General features: G+C 39.2%; 3 protein-coding genes across 3 annotated transcripts; all 3 read right to left on the reverse strand.

The window, feature by feature from the left end:
• Positions 1–1,507: 1,507 nt before the first annotated feature.
• LOC104784168 (putative F-box protein At3g58860) lies at positions 1,508–3,218 on the reverse strand. The gene is made up of 3 exons (XM_010509229.3): positions 2,239–3,218; positions 1,979–2,119; positions 1,508–1,887 (listed from the first exon to the last, which is right to left on the reverse strand). Exons 1-3 carry the CDS (start codon positions 3,130–3,132, stop codon positions 1,546–1,548), a joined length of 1,377 nt encoding a protein of 458 aa, XP_010507531.3. The 5' UTR covers positions 3,133–3,218; the 3' UTR covers positions 1,508–1,545.
• A 737-nt stretch (positions 3,219–3,955) lies between these two features.
• Positions 3,956–5,597, reverse strand: LOC109132638 (putative F-box/LRR-repeat protein At3g58880). The gene is given in 6 exon segments (XM_019244406.2): positions 3,956–4,315; positions 4,416–4,487; positions 4,489–4,560; positions 4,735–5,203; positions 5,205–5,387; positions 5,389–5,597. Coding segments are annotated over 6 exon segments (1,311 nt in total). The 3' UTR covers positions 3,956–4,009.
• Positions 5,598–6,389: 792 nt separating this feature from the next.
• On the reverse strand, positions 6,390–9,118 carry LOC109132535 (putative F-box/LRR-repeat protein At3g58880). Its single transcript, XM_087510782.1, has 4 exons — positions 8,978–9,118; positions 7,060–8,865; positions 6,820–6,960; positions 6,390–6,723 (listed from the first exon to the last, which is right to left on the reverse strand). The coding sequence occupies exons 2-4, from the start codon at positions 7,978–7,980 to the stop codon at positions 6,397–6,399; spliced, it is 1,389 nt and encodes a 462-aa protein (XP_087366908.1). The 5' UTR covers positions 7,981–8,865; positions 8,978–9,118; the 3' UTR covers positions 6,390–6,396.
• Between the last annotated feature and the right edge of the window lie 3,264 nt (positions 9,119–12,382).

The following is a 12,382-nucleotide window of genomic DNA, read 5'->3' on the forward strand; positions in this document are numbered from 1 at the left end:
CGACGGTTGATCTTTGGGACAATGGTTACATGGGTGTGGTCCCTTCTGCATCATACTTTGTCTGTAACATGAATCGTATATATGTTCTATTATTTGATTTCTCAAACTTAAACTCACACCACGAATCAAAAACATCTTATAAAAAGCTCCGATGAAAAACTTGTAATAATTATCTTTTCTTTTGTAATTTCTTACTATTTCTTTTTGTCAATTGTGCATCATCATCAATAACAAATATTTTGCTCTTATCATATCACAAAATGATTATCTCGGACAAATCTACATAATAATAATATTTTCTCTAATAAAATTGCATTTTGAACTCTTAGCTTTCGGTAAAGATAAATCGATGATCGTTGGACAAAACACTCAATGCTTTGATTAGGCTATGAAGTGTCCCAATGGAAACTGAGTAATGACATTATTTCAAAAAATATTTTGTTTTTTAATTAATAACTGAAAAAGTTCAGGACAAGGTATATTTTGTTAGAAACTGTAAAGATGCAAATCACTAATTCCCAAAGAGAACAAGTTTGGATGTATTCGTTCTTCACTTCAGATGTGTTTTGTTGTTTTTCTCAATTAAAATTACATAAACAAAACAAAAGCTATATCTACAAAATAATATATTTTGCATATACATACATGAACATTATATAGTTTTTCTTTAATTTGATGTTAAATAGAATTTAAGTAAATAGTGCAGATTTTGTTTATGATCGACTCCGGAAGGAGGAAACAAAGTGATGCTCGTGACATGGGCTTCCCACTGCCACAACCCACATGCGTCGGATCTGCCATGAGAATATATCATCAACATCATAAGTGATTTCATCATAAAGATCTTCATGATGTGCATGTGCAATGATCGCATATTCTCATCCTATCTGTCACCAGGTAAATATGGCTTACAAAGTTGTTTGTCCATAGCAGCAATAAAACAACCTTTTTAAAAAACACAACCGTTTGTGTCGGTGATATTTTTGTACTAACAGGTTTGAAACATACTACGATGTCTTTGTTCCAAGCGATCAAAGCCAATTTTGGTTTAAGTACATATTTTTTTTTTGACATACTAGAACCTGCAAGTATTCTGGTTCACGTCAAACGAAGATCACACACTAGAAAACAGAGATATTGTAACCAAAGCTTAAGACATGTTTTAGGTGATTAAACAATATTTGCTTTCGACCAGTTAAAAACAGAGGAATAGAGAATGATAAAAACACTAGAAAGCCAAACAAACTGTAACTAAAAAGTGAACACAAACAGACTCATGAGTCGAAACCTTTCCTTGTTGTTATCTACGGAAGCACGAACTTTAACCAAATCTCAAGACATGGCAATATCTCTAGTAAACGTAGAGTATTCTCCAACATTCAAAACCTAAGATTGTGAAAGCGTAAATTTTTTGAAATTGTAGAGAAGCAGGAATGGTTTCGTCTAGCTAGTACTGTACTAGTAGTACATAAAACGAATCGTACTTGAGTAAAATACAAACTAAAAGATGAAATAACGAAAGCAAGTTTTTCATCCTCCAAGACTTCATTTTCGAGTCCACCTCCAGTACAAGGGAGCGAGCACCCTGAAATTAACAGTGCAACTCGACAACTCGTTGTAGTGCATCAGCGTGTCCTCGACAAGTTCAAACCATTTAGGGATTTCAAACAGAGTAGCTTCCTTTTCTTCGACAATTATCTCCATCTCCTCCAAACTCGGACAATAGTCCAAGAAATGCTTTATCATGTGCGTCTCTCTAATTGTTCCTCTATATCCTTGAATCTGTATCTTCTTCACAGGACAAGACATAAGCGAACGACCTTTCTTTTTCCTAGAAATGCAGTCACAAACATAACCACATTTCTCTGTGACAGTGTGTAAGAGTCCCTAAAAACGCATCGAGGATGACAATAAGCGACTTCAAAAGTCATTAGTAGGGAAACTAAAAGAGAAGTGGGCTTGGTGTTTATAAATGTACCCCAAGATATAGACTTTCTAAACGTGGACAGTTCCTTAGAAGAAGTGGCATTGCTTGCCATCCTTGCTGCACGACGCTCCTAACATTTAAAATTGTAAGGTTCTTAAAAACTGGCATTGCTTCACAGCAAAGAGAAAGCACCTGAATCAATAGACATTGTTATGATCCGGTCCACAAATTTGAAGTTCAGCTTTCCTTCTTATAGAGACCAGCTGAAATCAGAGAGTATATAACAAAAGACAACGGAATAGGAAACTGACCTCGAAAGTGACAGGGGATATGTGAAATATCTGAGAATTTCTTATTCCATGAATAAGTTTCCACACATTATCTCTTGCTTGATCGAATCGATCCTCATTAACAACAAGGTTGAGCCCAACCTCAACTAAGCTGTTTAAGTTTACAACTGGATAATCCTCCGCAACAAAATCATAGTAGTCTAAGAAAACAAGGTTCGGTGTATCGAATGAAATAGTGCCTAAACAGCCGTCTTCGGAGGTAATCTTAAGCGTCTTGAGGCTTGAACTTGACAAGATCTCATTCCTATCTCTCCACTCCATATCAACCAACGTTAATTCCTCAAGGACAGGACAAGCAGGAAGAAGTGTCTGAAACTGACCCCTACCAAACCCAACTGACTCAAGAACAAGAGTCTTAAGCATAGGTAAAAACATGTCATCTCCCCACGAATAAAGATCAACTCCATATCCTCCTGCCTTCAGCTCAACTAATGTCATACTGACAGATATCTGGTAAGGCAGCGAGTACTCCTCTTCAAAGTCCATGAATAGATCAAGGTGAGAAACACCGCGCCGCAACACATTACATATCCAACGATCCACACGATCAGGATCAACACCAATTTTAACATTAAGGGAGAACTTCTTAATGGGAGAATCACCCTGCAGTGCCAAAACCCTTTCCACGAAATCCATGAAACTCTGGAGAATCCCATCTTTTTCCCGTTTACCTTCTTCGGGGTGCAGGAAAACAGAGTCATCGAAATCGAGATCAGGGACAAACGCAAACAGATTACGCCACCTCTTTGCGAGAACCGATGTTGAAGCAGCCTCCTTCGTTGAAAGTGATGATAAGATACGAGAAACAACATCTTCAGGTAACGTGTTGAAGAGATCCATCTTGTCCGAGTCCATCGTCTACGCAAAATCACCTAAGCAACTAGAAAAATCAAGCACACAAGGAACAGAACAGAGCAATTGATTCAAACAAGAAACCTCACGAAGCAAATTCATGTACATACACGTACATGTATGGCTACAGAGGTTTTAAAACCCTAATTCATAGTATAAATCATAAATTCGCAATTGCAAAAATCAATGGATTTGAGGATCCCTAAATCACGGGATAACCGTATCTAACTCACAATAAATGGCCAGAAGAAGATTTGAGTTAATATGGGAGTAATTACCACGATGTGAAGAACCTTTCAGATTTTAGGGACAAGCAAACGCATATTTTAGCACCCAAAATTAGGGTAAATCTGGTGAGCAAGCATATATATACAGACAGTATAGGGTTTAGAAAAAAAGATAAGAGTGATGATGATAGTGGGTGGTTTCTATGGCGGGAATGTAAATATTTTCATCTATTGATTGCCATCAAAACGGTGCGTCCCCATAGACCACAGCAAATTCTAAATTTCATAAGTTCATAAATTTTCGGAAAAAAAAAAATATTGCAGAAACTAAAAAACCATCCAGACGCCGCCAAAAACTTTGAAAAGATCATGCATAACACGACTGTCGATGCTAAGCTAATAATTATATATATGATAGATCATGCATGTTGATGCATTATTTGGCAGTCTCTACTACAAAACCTTGCACAAAATGGCATCGTATGATCAAGTTCATCAGCCAACGCGTTTGATACTCCCACCGAAAACCAAAAACTCATCTTTACTTATTAGCAAAAACTATCAAAGCAAGAAGTTGACTCCTTATAGCTTCATAACTATTTTAGATAAAAAAAAAAATTCCTCTTAAAAGACTTTATTGTGCAGTCCACAATCTATGTCAAGGAATCGTGCACCTTGATTTTAACATTGCGACCCGATAAGTGGTTGTATGGGGAATCAAACGTTATAGGTGCTAAATGCTCTGGACGACCATCTTCAACATAGATCTCCATCTCCTTCAAGCAGGGAAAATAGTCTAAGAAATGCTTGATCATGTCCATCTCTATCGACCTTCCTTGAAACTCTCGAATCTCTAACCTCTTCACCGGACAAGATGTGAGCGAACGGCCTTTCTCTTTCCGAGACTTGCAGGTACAAGCATCCCCGCAATAATCTGTGATACAGTGTACGAGACCACCCTAAAAGCAGGAAGGAGATATTAAGGATTTCCAATCATGTAATGCATCTCTGGAAACGTGTTGTTCAAGTTATTTAATTAATGGTTTATATTTTTTGTACCTTCATGACTAGAGTTTCTAGATGTGGACAGTTTTTCAGGAGAACTGGCATTGCTTTCCACGATATATTCATGCATGTTACTCTCAATGTCTAGGAATGTGAGGTTGTTGAACACCGGCATTGCCTGACAGCATAGACCAAGCACCTGAAACAAGTGTAAAAAAGGCCCAACTAAACATTAACCAGCTGCAATATTTGTTTCAAAACCTCAAGGGTTTTTTTTCCTATTCAAAACAAGGATACCCAAACACCAGGATGTCTGATTTACTAGGGTTTCTCTCCCTTTATTAGTTAAGAGAGAACAAAACAGCATACTGACCTCGAGAGTCCCAGGAGATAAGTAAAGCTTTTGAACACTGCATATGCCACTAAGAAGCTTCGGCACATTATCATACATTGATATCCCGCGATCAAGCTTGATATGTGCCTCAACTAATTTTTCCAAATTAACTAATGGATAGTCCTCCCGAACTAATGCAGAGTGATTTAAGCAAAGAAGATTCGGTGTATCAAATGAAAGGGTGTGTAATGAATTGGCAGAGCCAATTGTTAGAGTCTTGAGGCTTGCACTTGACACGGTCGCATCCGCATAGCACCAACGTACATTTGTCAACTCTAATGCCTCAAGCGCAGGGCAAGCAGAAAGTAGCATCTGAAGCTGACCACTATCAGATAAACCAGAGTCAACAAGGGTGAGAGTCTTAAGCATAGGTACGGAAATGAGTCCAGGCCGAAAACTAATACGACATCCACTTCCTAGTTTCAGCTCAACTAAAGTTGTGCTCATGGACGAACATACATCTCTCTTGTCCCAAGTCAATGGACAGATCCATATCTAAAACACCACGCTGAAGCACATTACATATCCACTGATTCACACGAGCTGACTTATGAGCACCAGTTTTACACTTGAGGGAGAACTTCTCTATTGTAGAATCACCCTGCAAAGCCAAAACTCTATCCACAAAAGCCAAAACTCTGTCGAATTCCTTTCTTCTTCTCCCGATTAGACTCTTCAGGATCATGAAGAAAGACAGAGTTATCAAACTTGAGATTAGGGACGAAAGCAAACAGATAGCGCCATCTCTTGGATAGAATCGATGTCAAAGCAGCTTCCTTCGTGGTTAGGAAGGACAATACATGACAAAGAAGCTCCTCTGGTAGACTGCTAACACGATCCATCTTCTCTGCAAGAGAATAGAAAAGTACGTTTAAACTACACCAAAACTACAAAACAATCCGAACATGAACCCAACTACACAAAAGAGTTTCACTTGGCGATCTTATAATACAGACGGAGAAAAGACGCAGATCCGTAAAAATTGATGCTGAAACTTAGAGAGTCAAAATAGTAACCAAGGAAAATTATAAAATATGACGACTTCGCTTAGGCGTTTACCTCGGAGTAGTCGCGGCGGAGTCCTACACTGTAACTTCTAGAGACAGAGAATATGCACAAATGCAATAGGGTAAAATTGGGAGGAAAGCAACGAAAGTGAAAAGGTAGATTTAGGGTTTGCCAAACAAAGTGAAGAGACTAGGGTTTTCCTTTCTGTTATAAACAGGTGAAAACGCAGCGTTTTATAAGTGGTTCGACCCATCTATATCTTTATATACAAGTAATTACTTTCTTTATGTTTTTTTTTTCTTTTGCTTAATAGACTCAAACATATGTTTTACCTTATTTTCGCTATTTTCCTTCTCTTCAAGCCAAACTTTGAGGAACATAATAACCTTGGTAGAGACTCAGTTCGGCTGATTCCACATATAGCTAGCCCTCCGTTCTGCATGAGACTCTTTACTCCGGTGTAACGGAAAACATCGTCGGAAACTAAGCCGAATTTTTGAAATTAACCAAAATTGCAAATCTAAATAACTAAAAATATATTAAAGCAAGCTGTTGACTCCTTTTTAGCTTCTAAAACAAGAATCAAAGCAACTTTGGCAGATAAATAATTATTCCTTCCTCCAAGACTTTATTTTATTGTGCAGTCCACAACCTATGCAAGGAACCATGCACCTTGACTTTGACATTGCGACCCGATAACTCCTTGTACGGGTTAGAATCTGGCACTCTAGGGGCTAGGAACCGTGGACGACCATCTTTAACATGGATATCCATCTCCTTCAAGCACGGGAAATAGTCATAGAAATGCTTGATCATTTCCATCTCTCTCGTGATTCCTTCAAACCATCGAATCTCTAACCTTTTCACGGGACAAGATGCGAGGGAACGACCTTTCTCCTTCCGAGAAATGCAGATACATGCATCCCCGCACTTATCTGTCACACAGTGTAAGAGACCACCCTGAGAAAGCAGAAAAGTAGACATTAGAGATTTCAAATCATGAGCATGCAGCATCTCTGTAAATGTGTTATATTCAAGTATAACTCTGTTTTAGACCTTAATGACTAGAGTTTCTAGATGTGGAGTGTTTCTTAGGAGAACCGGCATTGCTTGCCACGCTATATCCATGCTACTATCAATGTCTAAGAATGTGAGGTTGTTGAATGTAGGCATAGCCTGACAGCATAGAGCAAGCACCTGAAACAAAAACAAAAAAAAACATGTGCATGAACAAACCAAGATGTCAATTTACTGACGTTTTTTTTATTTATATAGGGAACAAAATAGCATACTGACCTGTAGAGCACCGGGAGATAAGTAAAGCTTCTGAACGTTTCTTATGCCACGAAAAAGCTTCTGCACTTTGCTAAGTTCTTGAAAAATACCATCCTCTAACCGGTAGGCATTTCGGTCTTTTAATTTATCGATTTGATCAAAAGTTAGCAGCATAAGATTGATATGAGCCTCAACTAAGTTGTCCAAATTAACTACTGGATAGTCCCAGGCAACTAATTCAGAGTACTTTAAGCAAAGAAGACTCGGTGTGTCAAAAGAAAACGCGTGAAAGAAATTGGAAGAGTCGATTGTTAAAGTCCTGAGGCTTGCACTTGACACGATCTCCTTCCCATATGACAAACGTATGTTTGGGATGTCTAATTCCTCGAGTGCAGGGCATGCAGAAAGTAGCACCTGAAGCTGACCATTATAACACCACATTGAGTCAAGAGTTGGAGTCTTAAGCATAGGTAATGAAATGTGTCCAGGCCGCAAATTCATAGGAAATTCACTTCCTATTTTCAGCTCAACTAGTGTTCTGCTCACGAAAACTTCTGAAGGAAGCAGATATCTATGTCCCAAACCGATGGACAGATCCATGTGGCAAACACCACGCTGAAGCACGTTACATATCCACCGATTCACACGATCTGGATCAACACCAGTCTGACACTTCAGGGAGAATTTCTCTATGGGTGAATCACCCTGCACTGCCAATACTCTATCGACAAAATCCATGAAGCTCTGAAGAACTACTTCCTTTTCACGTTTACCCTCTTCAGGATAAAGAAAGACAGAGTCATCAATGTCAAGATTAGGGACAGAAGCAAACAGATCGCGCCACCTCTTGGAGAGAACCGAAGTCAAAGCAGCCTCCTTTGTCGTAAAGAAGGCCAATATATGACAGAGGAGCTCATCCGGTAAACTGCTGATCCGATCCATCTTCTCTGCACTAGATCAAGTACATCAACTACAAATGGAGAAATGACGCAAATTGGTAAAGCCATTGATTCAAACATGAATTTAACTCAAATAAGAAGCCACGCAAAGCAAAACGATGCCGATACTTAGAGTGTAGTAATCCCAAGGAAAACAAAAAAAATATAAGTTCGCTTCTGTATACTTACCTCAGTAAGCCGATGATCAAAGTCCAACTTTTTCAGATTCCAGAGAGTCAAGGACTCAAAGGTCTAATATGTTATTAATGCGTTGAAACGTACGTTGTTAATTCTCTATAGGAAAATACTAGGGTTCCTTCTTTACAGCCAAAAAAAAATCCGAATGCAGCGTTTTGTTAAGTAGTTCGACCCCTCCCGGTGATTCGATTGTTGATAATATACATTTTCAAAAACTGTTTTCTGTAGTGGAGATGTTACATGTATAAGGCAAAAAAAAATTATTTAGATGAATCCTTCAAAAACTAAAACTAATCACAAAAATTATTGCACACAAAACAATCCATCTAGACAGAAACTATATATATAAAACAAGGGAGCACACAAAAACAGATTTATGTTCCAACAGAGAGCAACTAGGAGGGGATAAATTCGAACTGGATCTTGCACCTGGACGGTCTGCCAAGCCTTAACAGGTCGTTGGTGAGTTGTAACTGTTTTTTGTGGTCTGCTTCACAAGACCAAATTTTGACCAGCTCAAGACATTGCAATTCCTCTAGGAAACGTTTCATGTGCACCAACTCGTTTTCAGTTCCCTTGTACTCTGTTATCTCTAGAACCTTCAAAGGACATATGTCTCTACGTACGAATATCTCCACTCGCAAAAACAACCATTATGTGCGTTACAACTACTATCATAGCATGAGGATCCCTAATAAGAGGGAGGGTTAGAGATTGAAAACTTGAGTGTGTCTGAACAATATATACGCAAATTTTGAATTGTACGAATATATATACTATATTTTTGGGGTTTTGCTATATACCTTTAAGTGGAGAGTATGTAGATTTGGAGACGTCTCTACCAATAATTGCATAGATGGGCAGCATAAACTGGAGTTAGTTCTAACAGATAAACGCAATAGCTTCGTAAACACTGGGATTTCTATCCTGAAGAAATCAAACATCTGAAACAAAATAAAACCAACTAACTAGTCGTTAACCAACAACAATCTTTGGATCGAAAACACATCAAGAAACGTACGTTTTTGAATTTCACAAGATTTCTATTTCTTATAACCATGGTGTGGATTGTTGGTCTAACAAAAGACCATGGTGTGGAACCAACTGCTGTTGTGGATTGTTGGTCTAACAAAAGACCATGGTGTGGATTGTTAGTCTAACAAAAGACCATGGTGTGGATTGTTGGTCTAACAAAAACTGCTGTAAAAACGTACGTTCCTGTGGAAAGAGAAGCTGTTGGCACACTTGGAGATGCTAGGTCTATTGGACGGTCTTAGTGAAGAAGACGTTGCAAAAGCTACAGAGGTTGATGAATCAACCGCAGAAACTGGTGATAAAGTAACTCCTGTAGCTAAGTCGACTGCAGTTAAACCAGAAGACGCTGTCCTAAAAGAAAAGAGAGGAAAAGCCAGATCCACTATCATTCTAAGTGTGGGGAACAATGTTCTGAGGAAAATCATCAAGCAGAAGACAGCAGCAGGTATGCTCAAGGTCCTAGATAAGTTATTTATGGCTGAGTCTCTGCCAAATCGTATATACTTGAAGCAAAGGCTCTATGGGTACAAGATGAATGATAGTATGACGATTGAGGAGAACGTGAATGACTTTCTCAAGTTAATCTCAGACTTGGAGAATGTTAATGTTGTAGTTCCAAATGAAGACCAAGCTATCGTCTTGCTCATGTCACTACCAAAGCCGTTTGATCAGCTGAAGGATACACTGAAGTACTGCAAGACAACACTTCATCTGGAAGAAATTACAAGCGCCATAAGGTCGAAAATCTTGGAGTTAGGAGCAAGTGGTAAGCTGCTGAAGAACAACTCAGACGGTTTATTTGTTCAAGACAAAGGCAGACTAGAAAGCAAGGGGAAAGGTTCTAACAAAAACAAGAACAAAACGAAGTCTAAGAGTGGAGGAAAGGTGTGTTGGATCTGTGGTAAGGAGGGTCATTTCAAGAAGCAATGCTATGTATGGAAACAAAGGAACAAGCAGGGTGAAGCTTCCACTGTCACTACACAAGCAACCGATGCAGCTGCTTTGATGGTTTCAAGTGCACTACTAGGCTTTGCAGAAGTCACCCCAGACACATGGATTCTTGACACAGGGTGTTCCTTCCATATGACCTGCAGAAAAGATTGGATCATAGACTTCAAGGAGACTACAAGTGGAAAAGTGAGAATGGGAAACGACACCTACTCTGATGTCAAGGGGATTGGAGATGTCAGAGTGATGAACAAGGATGGGTCTACGATCTTACTCACAGAAGTCAGATATATTCCCGAGATGTCAAAGAACCTCATATCACTGGGAACCGAAGACAAAGGCTGTTGGTTTGAATCAAAGAAAGGTATTTTAAAGATATTCAAAGATGATATTAATGCACTAACTGGAAAGAAAGAGAACACTTTGTATTTTTTCCAGGGAACTACTCTTGCAGGAGATGTAAATGTCGTAGACAACAGCAAAGACGAGACCTGTCTATGGCATAGTAGGCTTGGACACATTGGTGCAAAAGGCTTGCAAATGTTGGTCAGTAAGGGTCATCTTGATAAGAACAGGATAAAGGAGTTGCAGTTCTGTGAAGACTGTGTGTATGGAAAATCACACAGGGTGAGTTTTGGAGTTGCTAAACACGTCACCAAGGACAGACTCGACTATGTGCATTCAGACTTATGGGGGTCTCCGAATGTACCATTCTCTCTCAGTAAGTGCCAGTATTTCATCACATTCATTGATGATTACACTAGAAGAACGTGGATTTACTTCATCAAGACAAAGGATGAAGCTTTCAGCAAGTTTGTAGAATGGAAGACACATATTGAGAATCAACAGACGAAGAAGGTCAAGATTCTGAGAACAGATAACGGGTTGGAATTCTGCAATCAAGAGTTTGATTCCTACTGCAAACAAGGAGTTGTTAGGCACTGAACATGTGCTTACACACCTCAGCAAAATGGTGTTGCTGAAAGGATGAACAGGACCATCATGAACAAAGTCAGATGCATGTTAGGTGAATCAGGATTGGGGAAGCAATTTTGGGCAGAAGCAGCTTCTACAGCAGTTTTTCTCATTAACAAAAGTCCAAGCTCTGCAATTGAGTTTGACATTCCTGATGAGAAGTGGACCGGTCATCCACCAGAATACAAGCTGCTCAAGAAATTTGGATCCATCGTTTACATTCACTCAGATCAAGGGAAACTAAATCCTAGAGCAAAGAAAGGGGTCTTTCTAGGATATCCAGATGGCGTAAAGGGGTTCAAAGTATGGCTGTTAGAAGACAGAAAGTGTGTAATTTCCAGGGATGTTGTTTTTCAAGAAAATCAAATGTACAAAGAAATGAAGAAAATCGACATGTCTGATGAAGAAAAACAACGTACGGAAGCACAGAGGACTCTCATAGAGCTAAAGGGTTTGTCTGTAGATGAAGAGGTTCAAGTTGGAGGAGGAGAATCCTCAAACCAAGAACAAGCATCTACACCAAAGACAAGTACGGTTGGAAAACAATCAGTAGAAGAGGGTTTTGATGATGAAGGTCTAGAGAACTATCTACTGGCCAGGGATAGAACTCGTAGACAGATCAAAGCTCCACTAAGGTTTGATGAAGAAGATGACAGCCTTGTTGGCTTCGCTTTAACTATGACGGAAGATGGTGAAAATTCAGAACCTGAAACCTACGAAGAAGCAATGAGAAGTCCTTATCGTGAAAAGTGGAAACAAGCAACAGAAGAAGAAATGGACTCAATGAAGAGGAATGACACATGGGATGTTATTGACAAACCTGAGTCAAAGAAAGTAACAGGCTGTAAGTGGATATTCAAGAGGAAGGCAGGAATCCTTGGAGTTGAGCCACCAAGGTACAAAGCAAGGTTAGTTGCTAAGGGGTATTCACAGAGAGAAGGAATCGACTACAAAGAAATATTTGCACCTGTAGTCAAGCACGTGTCTATCAGGTTTCTTCTCTCTATTGTGGCTCATTTTGACATGGAATTGGAACAACTTGATGTGAAGACTGCATTCTTGCATGGAACCTTGGATGAGTATATCTTGATGAGTCAACCTGAAGGATATGAAGTTGAAGGAAGCACAAGAAAAGTTTGTCTGCTTAAGAAATCTCTTTATGGGCTGAAACAGTCTCCAAGGCTGTGGAACCAGAGATTTGACTCTTTCATGATCAACTCAGGCTATCAGAGAAGCCAGTATGATCCTTG

Source organism: Camelina sativa, chromosome 4 (genome assembly GCF_030686135.1).
Source record: "Camelina sativa cultivar CO46 ecotype springtype chromosome 4, ASM3068613v1".
Classification (NCBI taxonomy): domain Eukaryota; kingdom Viridiplantae; phylum Streptophyta; class Magnoliopsida; order Brassicales; family Brassicaceae; genus Camelina; species Camelina sativa.